The sequence below is a fragment of the Leuresthes tenuis genome, unplaced genomic scaffold, assembly GCF_036924035.1.
Source record: "Leuresthes tenuis unplaced genomic scaffold, fLeuTen1.0.hap1 SCAF_20, whole genome shotgun sequence".
Lineage (NCBI taxonomy): Eukaryota > Metazoa > Chordata > Actinopteri > Atheriniformes > Atherinopsidae > Leuresthes > Leuresthes tenuis.
Genome location: NW_027325374.1, coordinates 12,908,636 through 12,928,017, shown reverse-complemented (window position 1 = coordinate 12,928,017; position 19,382 = coordinate 12,908,636). Strand labels below are relative to the sequence as shown.

The 19,382-nt window shown below is 39.9% G+C and overlaps 2 protein-coding genes across 2 annotated transcripts in view; one reads left to right on the top strand and one right to left on the bottom strand.

Annotated features, from left to right (window-relative positions):
- LOC140278105 (supervillin-like) overlaps positions 1-19,382 on the bottom strand; it is a 156,004-nt gene that overhangs the window by 67,039 nt on the left and 69,583 nt on the right. The gene's annotated exons all lie outside the window — the stretch shown is intronic.
- On the top strand, positions 3,519-16,208 carry LOC140278172 (G protein-activated inward rectifier potassium channel 1-like). Its single transcript, XM_072373109.1, has 3 exons — positions 3,519-4,292; positions 12,704-12,920; positions 13,295-16,208. Exons 1-3 carry the CDS (start codon positions 3,624-3,626, stop codon positions 13,966-13,968), a joined length of 1,560 nt encoding a protein of 519 aa, XP_072229210.1. The 5' UTR covers positions 3,519-3,623; the 3' UTR covers positions 13,969-16,208.

The window sequence follows — 19,382 nt, the reverse complement described above, 5'->3', positions numbered from 1 at the left end:
TGTCCTAGCGCGAGGAATTATGGGTGTAGCGGACGGGTCGTGAGAGGAGACAGGCGAAGGCTGGGGAGGTGGAGAGGTCCCCATCAGACTGACGTGTGTTATGGAAATAACTCAGAGATCAATACACCAACAGGACATTTTCGCACTATTTTGCAAAAACACAGTTCTTCCTTCTTTTTGTTTTCCAAGGCTTTATCAAGATGGTATTGAGGGTGACTAACGACGTTTTATTTTGTGTAGATTTAATTAAACATCTGAACATGTGGCCAAATTCAATCACATGTACAATGAAGAAAAAAACATGTTTTGACACCCCCCACCCCCCATAAATTAGAGGGGATTTTAATCCACTGCTCAGTTTCTTTTTGAATGCAATAAATAGGAGTATAGAATGACCATATTTGCTTTTATTATTGTCAGATTATATATCTCTGTATTTTGCTTTATTTTTTACCTTAAAAACCAATCAGAACTTTTTTCTCTTTCCGTGAAGAGGACATTCAGAGTCGAAGAATGAAAATGAATTTCTCCAAAAACTTCTAGAGAGGAAGGCCATTGAGAGAAGAGGTTCACCATTATTTCTGAATACACTTCACACTAGATTAGTCAATGCATGTGGCTTCCTTAAACGAAGATAGTGGCTGCAGGATAATGGTTATGTAGGTACTTGTATGGAAGAACGTAAATAATTCCCCATAGATAGTTTCTTGGTGTTTTAATTGGGTAATGAACCTGCTGTAAGGAAGGTTTTTTTTCTTCTGATTATGGACACAATTACACCGACAAAACACAACATACATTCCAAATCTAAACTGGTGCATTGCATTTATGGTTGAGAAAAGCAGGTTGTTGTGAGAGCTTTTCTGTTTCCACTGCTACATTTTAAAGTTAATATTTAATGTCAGGGACTGCATTGTGGTGTCCTGGTTAGCACTGTTGCCTCACAGCAAGGGAGATCCAAGGTTCAAATCCTGGATGGGGCCTTTCTGTGTGGAGTTTGCATGTTTTCCATCTGTATGCGTGGATTTTCTTTGGGTACTCTGGCTTCCTCCAACTGTCCAAAAACATGCTTGTTAGGTTAATTGGTAACTCTAAAGTGAGTGTGAGTGTGTATGGTTGTCTCCATGTGGCCCTGTGATGGACTGGGTGTCCAGGAGGTACCCTGACAATGAAAGCTGGGATAGGCTCCAGTATAGGCTCCCACAACCCCAAATTGGAATAAGTGGGTACAGAAAATGGATGGGTTTTAAATCAGATAATAATATATATGCATGTATGTATGAGAACAGTTTTACTCTACTTTACTGTACTTTCCATTTAGCTGTTTATACTGTACCTACTGTACCTGTGCCTGTGTTCCTGCCAAGGGCAAACAGCAAACCAACTAACCTTAAATAATTGACTGAATATTTTATTATGGTTTTCATTAACTGTTTATTGTATAGCCTGCAAGTCACTTGATCATGCCACAATGTAAAATTGGCTCCAGAAGCATGAAAAAAAGATGATTTAATAGTTACATGTGTCAAATGAATCAAAAGCAGCTATTTTTTTTTTGTATCTTTCAATTCAAGTCGAAATCCCTCTTGCTGCTGACTAATGTTGTTGGACACAAGCTTGTTTTACGTGTATGTGTTAGATTCATGGCACAATCTCTGATGGCAGCAGATGCATTATTAGACACCCGGACAAAGGTTAAGAAAGTGTAGCTTAAGTATTACTCTTACTGAAATATACACTATTTCTAACGGTTACCAACTCGTATTTGTATAATGCAAGCAAATACAATTGCCTTGCAACTATTCTTTTCGTATCAACACTGTGCCAGACAAATGCTGACAAATCTGTTTCTAGTCCATCTCATTGCCATTCATACGGTTAACACACTGTTCTCCCTCTTTTTGAATACGGAATGTGTGAAAGCTGAAAGACGTGGTTAAAAGAAGTGATTCGAATTTTAAAAAATGATAATTGAGATGAAGTGTGAATCTCGTGAGGGAGCTCAACAACACTGCTCAAGGGCAGATCTTGAGTATTTTGGCTATTCTAAGCTACTTAGTACTTGAACTTATCTCCATACAAGAGGGAAAAATGATCCTCATATGTTGTTTGAGAATCTTAGATTATTTTGAAATGGAGATTTACAAAATATAATAACTGGAATAACTAATAAATAGTTGGAGACATATCTCAGTTGCCTGAGTAGCAGACAGTTGCAGCAAATATTGATTTATCCCTCTCCACCTCTCACATGGTTCCATGCAGCAAATGGTAAATTATTCTAAATGTCAAAGATTAGAGAATTTGGTTTCTCATGGCCCACAGTAAGGCCCTGATCCCCACTTTGGGAACCACTGTTGTAAAGGTCAGTTTTCAGTGACACTTTTATGTGCACACCAAGATCGACCAATTCATTGTGGAGTACTTATTTTCGGGTCTGACATGTCTTTCTTTTTCCTGTCTCTCTCAGCCTCATGCAGCATTATTCTTCAACTGGGATGGCTTTTGAAAGTGCTAAAACTAAGCCGGTATCCCTCTGAGTCTTTGTTTCATAATATGCTTTTGAAGAGTAACAATACAACATCCAGTTCTGTGGAAAAACTGACATGATACTGATCACTGCTCTCAGAGAACCACCCGGCCACAGAGGATCACAGCACTGCTTTCATGATCCTGTTAATAGCCCTAACTTTGATGATAAACCATGAGTAACTACTCATAATGAGACAGACACTCTCTATTTGGTAATGAAAACATTGCTATATTCCACATGGTTATATGCAACTTGTTGAAATATTAATCTTCCATCTCACTAACTTTACAGTTTAGTTACTGGCATTACCCTGAAGGTTTACTTCCACTGCAGGGACACTAGAGGGAACTAAGTAGCCGTCAATTTGCAGTGGGCTGCTTATACAGTAAACCGTAATTACTCAGTTGTAGTGTACAGTCCTTTCCTCGAGATAATCTTATTGGTATTTGGAACATATAACATTTAAATCGGTATCTTTAAAAAAATGAGAGTCATCAAGGATGTCGTTTATTTCGCGGTCAGGTTACATTGTTTGCTCTGGATGCTCTCCCCTGATTGGGTGGAGGCAGAAGAAATAACAACCCAACTGTGTATCTTCACAAAAGCACTCCCATTTCTCTTGAGAAAGTGGGGCTTACCATCCGTGTTGCAGTACCACGACAATCTTAAGTTTGAAGTCTCTACGAGAACGTAATCCCACGGGCAGAAGTGCGCACTGCAACCCGCCACTCAGCTTTACTGAAGTGGATCTATCAAGGACATGGGCTTTGAATCCAACTGTAAACCATCTTTGATTTTGTTATTCGGTGTGTTCTCTCTTCATGGATGAGACCTGAACTCAAAGTTTGCACTCGGAGGAGATCCCTCTGCGTAAAGGAGCGAGTCGGTATCATGCATTGCGCAGAATCTCTCACTTACGATTCATTTAGTACTGGATAGAGGCGCATCTCCATCTAACAGGATGCGTGGAGCGCGCTGAATTTTTTGCATGGTTTGGGCAGGGGGTGGGGGGTGGGGGGCACCAAACTTGCGCAAAGAGCCTAATTCTGCACAAGTATTGATCATTTGTCTCAAGTAGGTGATTGATACAATGTCAGCTTTACGGAGGAAATTTGGTGAGGACTACCAGGTGGTGAACACCAACCGGAGCATGACTTTTTCCGCACCTGTGAAGAAAAAGAGGCAGCGCTTTGTGGAGAAGAACGGCCGCTGCAACGTCCAGCACGGTAACCTTGGCGGGGAGACCAGCAGGTACATCTCCGACCTCTTCACCACGCTGGTGGATCTTAAGTGGCGATGGAACCTGCTCATTTTCATCCTCACTTATACAGTCGCGTGGCTGGTCATGGCTTCAATGTGGTGGGTGATCGCATACATCCGCGGCGACCTGAGCAACGCCGGCCACGAGTCGTCCTACACCCCGTGCGTCGCCAACGTCTACAACTTTCCCTCCGCGTTCCTGTTCTTCATCGAGACCGAGGCGACTATCGGCTACGGCTACCGCTACATCACAGAGAAGTGCCCAGAGGGTATCATCCTTTTCCTCTTCCAGTCTTTGCTGGGCTCCATTGTGGACGCCTTCCTCATCGGCTGCATGTTCATCAAGATGTCGCAGCCGAAGAAGCGCGCGGAGACGCTCATGTTCAGCCAGGACGCGGTGATTTCGCAGCGGGACGGGAAGTTGTGCCTCATGTTCCGAGTGGGGAACCTGCGGAACAGCCACATGGTGTCCGCGCAGATCAGGTGCAAACTCATTAAGGTAGGTTACAGGTCGAGGATCGCAATACGGGCTATTGAAAAAAGCAAAAGAAAAGGAAAACACCAGTTTATTGCTTTTGCACAATCTCAACTCCTGAAATGTCATCATCACCGTCACTTGATTGTTCGGAACGCGCTCATTTTGTTGAGTGAACGCGTCACGAGCCCCGCATTAATTGTATTGTCATCCCCAGAGTTAACTGCATTCCCTGAGGGTCCATTGTTTCGTAGGTTTATTTTAATGACTCATCATTTACCCCCCCAAAGACCTACTTTAAAGCTGCATTCACCATTCAGTTTCAACCCCCCGCCCCCCTTTTATTTCTGAGCTCCCTACTGTGTTGCCACATACAGTCTGGGTCATCACAAACTGCGCCCCCTCCCCTGTCAGCAGAATAGCTGTCATATGGCTGTATATCTAAGTTCAGCCTCTGCTTCCGCTGTCCGTAGATGAGAAGAATGGTCTCCCAGAGGACAGCCGAAACTGTACTTATTGATTAAAAGATCAATTGAATCAATCTCCACAGGGCCACAAGGATCACAACTTCCGCGGTCATTCTTTCCAGAATGTAAGAACGCTACAAATCTGAAACAGGAAGAGCTGACAGGGATAAAGCTTTTTATGAAGCGGTGAAAAAAGCCAGAAGTAGAAAGCAGAGCTGCGAGGCAGCTGGTGCTGACTATGATAAGAGAGAGGAGGAAAACATGTGTCAAACAACCTCACAAGTAAAACAGACTAATACTTTAGTGCCAAACAGCATTTTCTTTATCTCATACCTCCACCAGGGGAAAGTCCTCTCAATTCCTCTCAGAATATATATATATATATGTTGTGACTATGCTGCATTATTTCACTGTACTCCTCTTCAAACCTTAGCAGATGTCTAAAAGCAGCTTTACTTATTTGTATATGTCAAGTGACTTTTCTGAACCTTCAGTATATGAGAACTACCCTTAAGACTTACTTTATGACTCCAATCTCACCCAGACACATGCTATCATTGAAAGCAATGCTTTTTGTTAAATGCCTGTTGTTTTTTTCTTTAGTTTCTGTCAAATTAAAAAGAATTTGAATAGTATCTATTAGACAAATAAAAGTCACTCAGCACATTAAACGTCAAGATTAATTAACTTAATATACTGTTTCTGCTCTCTCTGGGATGGCTTTTATTTTCCAATTCCTTATCATTTCTTCTTTAATTAGTAGTCTCGAAGGTCAAAGAAAAATACAGTTTCTTGATTGCACTCAATCAACAAGCTATTAAAGAGGGCTAATCAAGAAAGAAAATGCTGTGTTATCGACTTTTCTTCCCCCACAGAGGACAGCTGGATTCAGACATTTCAACACTAATAGTTCTCTGTAATGCTTTCTGTTATGGTTGACAAGACAAAATGTTGCAGTGGCACAATTACCTATTTTTTTTATAGAATAATCTCTGTGGATTCATTTTTAAAGAAAACTGTTGGGGCCGTCTCAGGTCTTGATTTTTGGAGGCTTCAACATCTGGCATAACAACTGCTGCATGAATACTTACACATATACAGGACTGAAATCCTTGGCCACGCAGTCTTGCCTTTAGCTCTCAGGTTTAATTAACCTGTATGACAATTTCTGATTTTGTATTAATTTAAATTGTCACTGGCTTCTGTTCAGAAATCATCTGATTCATTATATGCAATTAACTTTTTTTGTGAGTTATGCCAGTTAAATAATAATTTATAATAATAAGTAATCTTTTTAAAAAGAAACTATCTATGTGTTTGCTTTTTTGAGACAGAATAGACATCCTAATTAACTGTTAAAAAACATATTCACTGTCATCAGTTGCCTACAGAACAAACGGGAAACAATCGAAATGTGTTTTCACCGATTGTCTCTTGAAGTTTTGTTTTTCTTCTTGCACACTGGCATACTCTCTCGAAACAGATGTAGTGACTATGTCAGAAGAAAACCTTTGGTTTCTTTTGATTCTGGACTAAATGTGCAGTTAGAAACAGTGTGCAGGATAACGGCGTAGCTGCACTGCTGTGCTGATTTGGAGCCCTTAAAGCTACATCACCGTGCCTGTCAGTGGTGTATTATTGGGTGAATTCACTCTATATCATCCCGTAGTGCTACACAAGCACTTCTGGAAACAATGCTGTGGATTGTGTTCAGGTAACACGCAGTTCAAGGTCACAGTCAGAGGCCGGCTCACAAACTTCACTGGAGAAATGAGGCATGAAGCCGTAAATCCAGATGACAGAGCCGTGTAAATGTCCTGTGACATGGCAGCAGCAATAAAATAATGGGATAGTCATGAGTAAGCATGGGTTGTGAATTATTATGGGATTTGGACTCTCTGAATTTAGTCAAGCTGTGTTATAAGAATTAAGTGACGTAAATAAGTATTATGATGAAACATAATATTCTGCATGTTATGATGTTGCTGCCTTGACCAGGATTCTCTTGAAAAAGAGATATTTCAACTCAATAAGACTTCTCCTGGTTAAATAAAAGTCATAATAACCAAATGTTGGTGCAGTGTTTCAACCTTATAACTTAATTTTGTTCAGTGTAAAAAGTACTAAATATTTCCTATGCCAGTATGGGTTTGTTTCTAAAATAACATCTTATGAACTGAAAATGAAAACAAAACAAACAATCCTGCATATGGTTGACAATTTGCAATCAGTTTATCACCATCCACCATCCATATGGTGGTGCTGGAGGTGGCTTTATTCCTGGATAGAATTCTGGGTCTAAGAACTGTTCAAAAGAAGTGGTTGCACCTGATAGGCGTCTCTCTTTCCATTTCAAAAGTTCCTTTTCAGAGTATCCCCAGTGTTAGTTCAAATGGAAATACAGGACTTGCCTGGATTTGACTGACCTTATATCTTAAGGCCCCTACTTTGAGTTATTTTACCTTAATCATGTTGTCTCTGCATGTCATTCTGTCACGGTTGTGATCCTACATTTGTCCTTTTTAATTATCTGCATCCTTTAGCTAGGTTTTCTTTGACAAAAGAAAGAGCAGTGGCAAATTCTAAATAAGCCATGACTAAATTTGTGATCAGAAATTGGTTCCAGTGGTGCTCAAGTAGGTTTTAACACATTAATGAAAACATGTAATTTTACTCCATATTGCTTTGTTGCAACACATCCCATTACCTTCTGTCTAAAAGCCCAGTCTGATCCAGTCACCTGATTAATAAAAATGAGTGTAAAGCAGATAGTGTTACCTACTTAATGTATTTGTCATCAGATTTCCTCACCTGTCCTCAGATTTTCATCACCTTAGACTCCCTTTGCAACCTTTTTTTTTTTAATTTCCTTGCGACAATTCTAGTCACTTTTTGGATAAACCTTAACTACTTTATAGGGAAGAGAGTTGCCAACATTGCTCTGCAAGGGCAGGATCTATTTGTCTGCTATGTGGGAGTCATGCATTCTAGAGAGAAAAAGGTAGCAGGCAGGCTTATTCATGCTTGTGCAGCTGCAGTGCTACCAGCACAACAGAGCGAAGGAAGTGTAGCAGTATCCACTGCATGGCAGCTGACAGCCAACTGTGACTTAGAGAAAATGTTCAAGACATTTTCATCATACATGTTCACAGATCCAAAAATCACTGCACAGGTGTTTCTTTTAACTTGAGTGGATGGTAGCTTTGTCAGATAAACACCATGCTTATAAAATCAAGATTTTATTACAGAAGAGAAGCAGCCTTGCAATGCTTTCAAATGCAATATGGTTGAACACATAATGGGGTGCTTTTCTGTCACAGCTTGTCACCTCTGACAACAAAAATTGGGAATTTGGTTGTATTAATATACAGCATATATGAGCGCAGACCATAGAACCGGAAAAAACAGATGTAAAAGGATGAAACCGAACAGAATGCAATGTTAAGTGATGATGTCCCCGATATTGTAATTAGAGTATGATGTCATCTAGTGACCTTTAGTTACTTTTTTTTTGCAAACTTTAGTGGTAATAAATTAGAAAAAGTTAGCAACACTGGAGGCAAATGCTTTTTATTGTTGTTTGTTTGAGGTATATCAAGGTAGAGCCAAAAGGCAAACATCTTGCAAATGTATTTCATAATGATATGGACGTCTGAAGAAGTAAAAAATCCAACTACAGATGGGGCATTTCAGTGGAAGAGAATTATGACATGAACTTTAAACAGAACATTTACAAGTGCAAGAAACCATGTAACACCCTAAATGAAGGGGAAAACAGTTTTTGAGTTTCTATTAATATTAATGCAGCATCCATTAATAAATCAGTAGAATGCAGAGGTGCACTGACCCTTGCAGCACTGGTGGTATGTGAGTTAAGAAGAAGCTTGCAGCTGGTTTGCATGCAGAGAATGGAGAAAACACGTTAATCCCGCAGACAAAGGAAGAGAACAAAGCAGTTAACAGCAGCAATGTGGCAAATGGGACCAAACTACAATACAAAGAGATGGAGTGACAGCTGGGTGGTGCTCATCAGTGTCAGCAGAAGCATGGCTCAGTAGGTTGGTCCACAGCAGGAGACAGGTGATAAGGGCTTGCAGCAGAAAGACAGACAGACAGGCACACATGTCAGCATGACTCACAACATCTGCCACTGCTGAACTCTGATGGACAATAAGAAAAAGCGGGAGAAAGGAGAGAGGAGGGGACAATGAAATTGAATTGGCTTTAATGTCACTGTGAATAGATTGTGAATGGCTTGATGTTTGATGCTGGGATCAAAGCCAAACTGGACAAGTCGACAACAACTAATTCTCACAACAGACACAAGGACAAATGTGTAGGAATGTGCTTCTTTTTCAACTTTCATAGTCACCCTTTGGTTTTTTTTTTTGCATCAGTCGCACAAACACATGCACACACACTCTCTCACTGTCGCACACAGGAGGAAGTGAGTCACTGGGGATAAGGTCTGCTTTCACTCACCCTGACTCTCAGGTGGCTTGGTAAATTAAGCGCTCCTTCCATATCGAGACCTCTTCCAAAGTCCATTAATTTCCCCCCCGTGGCACTAACTGTTTAGCAGCAGTAGGATAACACACAAGGCTTTCTCCTTGTTAAAACCATTCGAAGTCGAGCATATTTCTCCTTTGCAGAGGTTGAGGTAAGCTGCAACACCTCCTTGCTACAGTAGTCATTGGAGCCATGAGCAGTATATTAACATTATAAGCTTCACTTTTATAGCTGGATTTTACATATCCCATCCCAGGAAATGGGTTTCCAGTCTCACTGACATGGAGAGCAGAACTAACACATGGGACCTGGCTGCACTTTGGCAACGGCAATTTACTTACAATTTGTTATCAAATTAATTGGGAACATAAGTAAATTATTAAGCAAATATGGCTTTTAAAATTGTTGTTTTGATGTGCCATTTATAGAGGGTGGAGGAAGCATTTTCAGAAGAGGAGAGATTGACAGTAAAATGGGGAAATCAGTTCCACTGTCTTCATCATTGTTTTGCCTGTTTTTGACATTAAATGTCAATCTGCTGAGGGCTGGTAGCAAAAAGCTGTTTAATGAAGAACAATTTATATTCTGCTGAAAGTTGGTAGTGTAATGTACATTTAAAGAAATCACCTGACTTTTTTGGAAATATTTGTTTCACAAAGGGGCCAGCAGCATTTCAAGATCCCGTAGAAACTCCAGAGGGGGGGGGGGGGGGGGGGGGGGGGCTTTTACTGGCTGGCTTAACTTAGCCTAAAGTTGCGAAAATGCTCGCCTGGCCCCGTCTTATTTAATAGATGCTTTTTGGATCTGATAGTTAGTATCTACAAAAAAGGGTTATTTGTCCATCAAATATGTGCATTATAGGTATTGCTTTATCAAAACTGATGGAAAGGCCAAATCTGAAAAAAATTCTTGACTTAAAAAAATTGTTTCCCTCCATCCTCCTTAGATGGACCTCTGAAACAAAAGACGTCTGCTCTGATGTGGTAACGGTAGTATAAATTGTATTTCCCTCCTGTTGCTTGTAGGAGCGGTACCTTACAACATGCTGTTATGAGTCACATCAGTTTATCAGTGTCAGATTTAGTTGGAGGACTTGTTGGTTTCCAGTAGAGGAAATTTGGTGGAAATCAGCTGTAATGTAGCTGTAAAAAAGCCTATTATACTTAATACTTCATCTTTGGATGCAAAGACAACAACGTAAACAGGGGAAATAGAACAGACTATGCGCTTGTGTTGGATTGGCTGACTCAGTGACTTGAAGGATGGCATTAGGCGGAAACAAAAACTGAGCTTGCATTGTTTTGTCACAGCCCACTGTGTTGGCACCCCCTGCTGCACACCCTGTCAAGACATGAAAGAGACCAGAAATACCAAAATTTAATCACAGCATTTCATTCCTTTAAAGGATCTAACCCAAAGACTGATAGATAAAAGACCAGTAGGTGGTGCTGGGATTTGCAGCTTTTCTTCTCTTCTTCTAAACTTGGTCTGTTATCATCAACACACGTCTATGCAAGACATCCAACGGTCTTGCTCTCTCAGTTTCTGATTTAACCTTAGAGGATATGTAACATAACCTCCCAGTCTGCGTATTATGGGAGCACCCAACACTGATGTAGGCCCATACATGACACTTTCCCTCATGAAGGCATGAAGCCAGGGATCTGTGGGCACAGACGTCTTCCTGTGAAATGTCACACTCTTCTGTCCTCAGCATCACTGTGAATGCAAATGACAGCCTGTTTGCCATCTGTGGACCAAGTGGCTCGTTAGCTAAAGAGCCAAGAAGATGACTAAAGAAATATTTCAATTTGAGTATTGGCAGAATAAAAATCTTAGTAAATGACAGATTATTTCAGTTGTGACCATTTGGTTATTTATTCATGTTTAAATTGAGTTTAATCTAGGTTTCAATATGGTCTTATGTTCTGAAGAGGTGTCTCAAAATAAAATAAATACCGTATATATATTACTAATGCTTGTACTGTCTGACAAAGTTGTGGGAAAAAGATTTTTCTTTTTTGTTGACTCATTTTACGCTCAGAAAAAAAGTTAATGTTACAGCCAATAAAATGTAGCCAGCCTTTCCCAACTTTAAAAATCAATGGGTCTGTAAAGCAAACTGTTCCACAACAGTATATTTAAGTACTATCATTTTGCAGCAGCACAGCTGTAACTGAGCCTGAGAGCAAAGAAAATGCATCTTTTCTCTTTTTATCACCTACTTGCTCAATGAGTGGGAATGATGGAAGCAGTCCTCGAAAACTGGAGTCTCTGAGTTTACAGGCGTCACCCCAGCTAATATTAAACAATAAAACAACTGCCTCCCTGCCCTATCCCTGTTCCAAATGACAAAAGAAATTACGTTGTCATAGCTATTTCATGTAGCCTCTTCTTTTCTTCGCTCACATTCCCAATCCAAGGTTTAAAAGTACAGGCACACAAATGGTACCTGTCAGGTGTTTTGTATGAAAAATGGCCACTAAAGTGTTCTTGTAAACTGAATAGCAGTCACCCACAGGGCTTTAAAATAAAGCTACCAATAGCAGTGGCTTAAATCTCAAAGTGGCTCTTTTCAGCACTGTTTTCACCGACGTCAACCGGAAGTGGCTCTATTAGCGATAGTTGAAATGGGTACAGCGCCATGTGGTATTGCATGCTTTGTGCCAGTGATTCGATTCATTCACCGCCATGTAACAAAGGATAATTACCCTTGCTCAGATAAGGAGCATAACCCAACTATAGCTATAATCTAATCATGTAAACCCACTGTGTGATACACTGGATTGAATTGGATTGCACCTGACTGAATGAGATTGAACTGGATAACACTTGAATTTGAAAGTGAATTTGACTTTCAAATAACTGGACCTGCATTGGACTCGTTTACTTTCTCTGTAGTTGGCCTAAAATGACTTTTCTTGTACACGGAATGTAAATAAACTAAATGGAAAGTGAAAAGGAGTGTTTTCTAAAATGTCAAACATGGAAATACTCAACCATCCATCTGAGGTTGTGGGGTTAGATTTTAGATTTTATATATTACAAACCTAAAAATCAAATCCTGTTAACTTGCAGGGTTTGGTCATGGTAAATTTTTAGGTCAATATGATTTGTAGTGAAGTGCCTCTTTCTGGACTGTTTCTTATGTATTATCGTATGCTTTTCTTTGGGCTCCTCTGGTTGACACCACCTCTTTTGTAGTCTATCTTTTCTTCCTTGACTTGGTCATTTCCCCATTTGTCACACTGGACTGATTATAGGCTTGTGTGGCGCACCTCAAACATGGAATAAGCAGATGTCCTGGACTCGCTTTCGAGTCAAAACAGGTTGTTTCAAACTGAAGAAGAAAAAGATGCGCAGCAGCAATGTACAGTATAAGGACATTAAAAAGTTGTTCATGGTCATTACTCTTAATGCAGTAAAAATGTGAATGTCTTCATTATTTGGGTTTTTCAGTCTCGGCAGACCCCAGAGGGAGAGTTTCTGCCCCTGGACCAGTGTGAGCTGGACGTAGGTTTTGGCACGGGGGCCGACCAGCTTTTCTTGGTGTCCCCTTTAACCATCTGCCATGAGATCAACACCAAGAGCCCGTTCTTTGATCTCTCACAGCGTTCGCTCATGAACGAGCAGTTTGAGATTGTTGTTATTCTCGAGGGCATCGTGGAGACCACAGGTGAGAGCAATTTCTTATTTTCTCATTTCTTTTTTTTTCCTGCTGTAACTTTACAGAAGAGCTTCTGCTCCTAATCATTTGTTTCATCATCCTTTAGCCTGTGGGATACAGCCTTTTGCGGTAATATAGAATAAAATATTGAACAGAATGTTTAATTTCATGTGCTTTAATTATTCAATAGCGCAAGTTTTTATCCATTGTGGTTGCCTCTTTTTTCATGCTCCTTTCCTCCTTTTCCCTAAAGCAATTCCCCGCTCCTGTGCAGCAGACTTCCCATTTTTATTTAATAGTCACCTCTCAAGTCATCTCCTTTTTGTCTTTTGATGGTTTGTATTTGAAATATTGCTCTGCTATGTTAATTTTCTCTATTGTAGGTATGACATGCCAGGCAAGGACATCTTACACCGAGGATGAAGTATTGTGGGGCCATCGCTTTCTCCCTGTCATGTCCCTGGAAGAGGGGTTCTTCAGAGTAGACTACTCCCAATTCCACAACACCTTTGAGGTCCCCACACCTCCCTACAGCGTCAAAGAGCAGGAGGAGAAGTCCTCACTTACATCACCCAACCCTTTACCGGTTGCACCCACTCCCTCCTCCCCCCTGCTGGGTAACAGTAGCCGCGGAGGCCGGAGGGAGAGGCTCCTGTCAGCTGACAATGCAGACTACGCAGACGACCAGGCCTCGAGGCTGCCCAAAAAACTCCAGCGCATGAGCTCCACCAAGGAGGAGCACCTGTGGAGGGGGTTGAAGACAGCGCCAGCCTTCCCTGGGGATAGAGCCTCCAGCACAGGAGACCTGCCACTTAGCATTCAGAGGTTGAGGTCAAGCTCTATCACAACAGTGAGACAAGCACGACCAGAGGAGCAGGTCCAGCTGTTGTCCTTGGATGGAGATGCTGAGGAGGGTGATCTGGAGAAACACAGAATGTCAGCAGCAATTAGTAATATCACTGTTCCGACCCCAGCACCAGTCCAGATTCCTTTTGTAGGGAGTCGGCCAGAGGACAACCTGCCCGCCAAACTGCGCAGGATGAACGCCGATCGTTGACCTCTAACTATAGAATTAAAACCCCAAAAAACTCAAACAGGCTTGATGGGCATTGCATATAAATAAAAACTACTGTGATACATAATGTTTGTTTTTTTTCTGTAATTTTTGTTCAGTGCTTCACATTTAGCTACAAGCTCTCTACTAGTTGTCCATGGCCACAAATAGAGGGACAACATTATTAAGCCATCCATCCGCTCAAACTGTGAGTCAGTTTTGACAGATCACCGTCTGTGCCCCCCTCTGCTTTCCAACACTTCTATCCATGTGCTTGTTTCCTTCATTTAAAGCTCACAGAGTTACATCAAATGTTTTGTTATTGTTATTAACCACTCTACTTTTTTTTTATTTGAAGTGACAATTATAAATGAGCTGCATTGACCATTTGCTAAACCCTCCCCAAGAACAGTGACAGATTGTTTTGACAATGCTTTGCAAAGATAACCAAGACAGGCTGCCTGTATAGCTTTACAGTAGATTTGTTAACATGCCAAAGTGTCTGGTGTAAAGAGTGTGCAGGTTGGTTCCTTTTCAATGGATAAATACATTTAAGAGGGAGATAATTTGTTAATTTGGAATTTGAGTAAGTACATTCCAATCAACAGCAAGTCCAGCCAATAAGCTTAAAAGACAAGGCCAAGGACTGCATCATAGGTCCTCATATTTCAAGGTTGCCATTTTTTTGCATAAAGCCATTAGCTTTAGTCTCAGTCTTTAAGCACAGTGTTGTGTGTATGGATATTGGTTCATACTTAGACCACTTTTCCTGTTCTTTTTTAGTAGTTTAAAACTAGCTGAAAATATCAATTAATCAGGCGCCCAACTCATTTATTTATAACTCACATTTATTTAGCATACCTAATTGGCTTTTCCCGGTTTTGTGTGTAAATAGCATGCTATTTCTGGCACCTTTTGCATGTCATTTATACAATATTTCAGCTTTTTATCTGTCACCATTAAAAAAAACCCACAAAAAATGTCTATGGTTAGGGTGAACATACAGGGCATGATATACTCCCTTAGCAGTACAGTGACACGCAATAAACAAAATGCATAGTAACAACATGCATTACTAATGGAATGTTAATCTATTCCACAAGACTAGGCTGAACAAAATATCATCAACCTGCCTTTTGTCTACCTCTGTCTGTGAGATTCCCAAGAATGTTATCTGGCAAATCTTCAGCAACCATCGCTGCAAACTGCACATGCTCAGTGTGAGCATGAACGCGTTTGTGCGATATTGAATCAACTGAATGGATGCTCCACTGTGATTGGTTATTACATTGTTTGGGGAAAATAGGGCCACTTCTCTGTTGACTGAAGTTGTTGACTGAATCAGATCATTTAGCGCAATCATCTGAGCCTCACAAAACTGTCAGCTTCAGAAGTCCAAACTAAGGTTCCTTGCTTGAATATTTATAATTTCAGTGGCTATATATTCATCTTTTAGGGAAAAAAATGTTTTTTTTTATGTCAATATAGTTTTCTGTAAGTTGTAGTTACTTTCTATTTTTATAAATAAGGTTTTGAAATACAAAACAATGTTGTGCTTATGAGATATTATGTAATATTTTAAATTGTATCTAGCGGAAGAGCTGAAGCTTGCCAATGTTTGATGGTTCCAGTTTCTTAAATGTGCAAATTTGCTGCTTTTCCCGTCATCAATTGTGATCACTTAAAGGTTTGGGTAGACGGTTTAAGAAAAAAAAAAGCATTGTGAAGGCATATTCTTTAAGCTCCAAGACTGTTTTCGGAATTGCTAAACCGCACTCTGTTTAGGCATGTTACTAAAACCAGTTAATGCCATCAATCAGGGATGTAAAATTTAATCACAGTTTTGGTTTTGAAACTCATTTAGTCTGCACGTCGGCAGCAAAGCAGTTTGAAAAAGCAAGGAGTGGGAGCAGGGTTAAGCATATGATCAATCAACCTGAACTGGGTGAAAAAAATGATTAAAATCATGCACAAAGTCACGTTCATACACCGTAGGTATTTATCACTTTTACTGAATAAGTGTTTATTTACATGCTTATTTGACTTGTTTACCACAGTACAGTGGTAAAATCTCTTGGTGCAGAACATCACCCCGTTACGCATGGGAGACCAAAGGCAATCACAAATCACTTTTGGACCAGAGACTTTCTTTTCTCTTGAATTTGATTATTAATTTCACAACAAAAACTTTGGGAATGCAGGGATGCTGACATCAGGGGATATGTGTATTATTGCCAATATAAAGCAAAAATAAACTTAATATTCCAACTGCTAAATAATAAATTTTTTGAAAGCATAAGTTTGAGTATTGTTTTTTGTTTTTTTTTCCCTTATAAAGAAGGATGCATCATAATGTCTGAATGATTGCAGTTGTGTACGTGCTGTTTTCAACATCCAGCATTACCTCAGCCTGCAGAATGCATCAACAGCACACGTGTCACCTGCTGGGACAGTTAAACCAGCACCGATCAAATATTAAAACCTTACACGTGAGTGTGAGTTGTTTATGTATTGAAGGACACTTTTAGAGGGCAAGAGTACAGAGTAATAGAAGCTCCTCTGGTGGCAAATAACCATGGGCTGGAAGGTTAACCAACTTCCCTTCGTCCTTCTCTTATTTGAAATCAAAGCCCTTGACCTTCTCCTCCAGCTGCAGATTCAGCTAATTATTTTGCCTTCAAGTCAACATAAGTCATGTTGTTTACCGGATTGCTCCGCGACTTGCTCTGCTTCGACTACGCATATAGATGAAGGCGATTTTCTAGATATTAGACATCTGAGGACATCCAGGGCTAATTAGTCATACTGCCGAGTATAGCAGAAAAATAAATTTGATTATGTAACTGGTTGATGACACAAGATGACCTCCGCTTCGCTTAAGACAAAATTGGCTCAGATAAATGATCAGGTGAAAATAATTCACAGACCTTTCCTCACAAAGACATAATAATGTATAATGAGGAATTTTGCTTCAAGGAAGATTTTCATTTGATAGTGCTCAAAATAAAAAACAAACTGATCTTATTATGATACTCGTGTAATTTATCTACACAGCAAAGTTGATGAAAACTGCCAAAAACTTTCAGTGAGGTTAGATTAACATGTCCTCACAATCTCCTTAAATCAGCACCAGCACTGATTAGAAAGTATTCAACATCTTTTTTTTAAGTATACATCACATTTCTACATCACTTCTGTCTTTCTCTGTACTGTTTTACAAATGATCATTCACGCCATCAAATGAGATGCAAATCGATTGTTTGCTGAAGAGGAAACGTATCAGTAGCATCTGGCAGACGAAGACAGTGAAACAAAATGAAGGGTGGGTTTTTGGGAGAGGTTGTGAGATAGATCTATTATGGTTTACCGTGGCAGCTGCGCACATAGAAAGTAAGAAGGTGTGTAGGGCAGGAGGGCATTTAAATACATCTGACAGAAAGTGATTGAAGTATGGTCCAGCTTGGGAAATAGGAATGAATACTTCATGTGCTAATTTGTGTCCGCAGAAAGGATTTTCTCTGTTTTTGTGCTGGCAGATAAAAAAAGAACTACGCGGACAAAAAAGAAAAATTCAATGTCATTGGACATGTGAAATAAGCCCTTTTCACACATCACTTTCAAGCTGGGGCTGCCGCACCTAAGTGGTGCGTCTGTTTTATGCTCGAAAGTGATGAAGGGTCAAAGTTGATCCTCCTCTGAGCTGACAAGGGAGGTAGTCATAGAGGCAAAACGGTCCATGGCTGAGTGCACACAAACGGGTATTTTTAAAAGTGGGATTTTACCAATTAGAATAGAAAATTAAACAAAAAGTCCACAAAGCATATTTTCAAAAGAATCTATGAAAATGCATAGACAGCAGTAAAGTGCATCTATGCGTGTATCGTCTCATAATAGTTTTCTGCTATTTAACCCTTTAGGTGCCAGTTTCTCTTTTTTTCATTTTGACAAGATTCCAAAAGCTGTTGCTTATAGGTGGTTAGAGATACTAAGGTACTAAAATTAAGAAAAATATTAACTGTGACCCAACGTTTATGAAGGTTGTTCATTTAATCACCTAATATGCATGACATCACTAATGATGTCATACGGGGTCATCTTGGATTACACAACTCCATGTGAACACTGGATTTTGAGCACATTTAGAGTTTTTTTTTCCTCTTGCCATCCTTTTATCAGTTCATTTAGACTACTATGAACAAAAGTATTCCAAGTTATGATCTACGTTCATGTTTTTTTTTCTTTTTGTCATTTTATCCACATAAAAACAGCTGGTGTGCCTCCTGGAGCAATCCTCCACTAAGAAGTGTAGTTCACATGCAAGTACATGAACAATTACGGCCCCAACAATGGAGCAAGTTGTTCACGTGAACGTGTCATTAAAAAGTATATTCTTGGTCAAACATGTAACAAGTGCTAACAAGTCTTGTTCGCAAGCACTCTCTTGGCTAAGTCTGCCATTACCATGTAAACAAAGGAGAGATCAGCGCATGTTCTTACGCTAAAACAAGGTGTTGTTGCGAGCTGAAAACCTTGGAATTCCCTTCCACGCATAAATGTAACAGTTGACCCTTGAAGGCGTTTTTAAAAAAAAAAAAAAAAAAAAACTGCATTTGCAAATACCTGTTTTCGTGAGTAAAGAAAGGGCCTATGTGTGTAGGGGAAAGCTGGCATCTTGGAACTTACTACTCTTACCAAGAATACTGTCAAGATTAAGCTCCCTTAAAATATGAACCCACAGGTCATTTGCTTATGCAGGTCAATATAAACCTAAAATGGTGTTCGTAAAATATGGGACATTTAGAGACTGAGCAACTGCATCTAAAATGTGAAAATATGCCTTCATGAATATAACAGTTGCATTTTTAAAAGAATATTTAAGTTCTGACCATGATTGTTTGCTATTCCCAAGTAGTTTCAATTTTTAACTCTAACCAAGTAATGATATTACCTAAACACAGCCAGAAAGTGACAAAAGACTTTTGGAAAGTATTGTCCTTGATTAACCTAAATGAATTCAGAAAAAAAAACAAAAACAGATGTCATATGTCGGTCTCAAATAGTCTACATGGAATCACAAATGACTGGAGGCACCACACATAACTGTACCATCAAACCTCCTTCTCTTCCTTGCCTCTTTTTAAGGATTCCATGGTTTGGTATAAATGCTCATACGGGTCATATTTCCCACCTTGGGCCTAAGTGTTGATCAGTGTCTAATAAGAAAACTCTTACCTGGCCAATATAACCTTTTTGTTGTTGTGGGTATGAGTGTTTCACTCATGTTTGTCTCGTCTTAAATACTTTTATGTGGCAGTAACCACAAACACTGGGCCCTGGTTAGGTAGCTGCAGTGCTGCAATTGGGCTACAATCGCACTGCAAGTCTTTTTTTAATCAATTTTTTTCATTTTTGTTTGT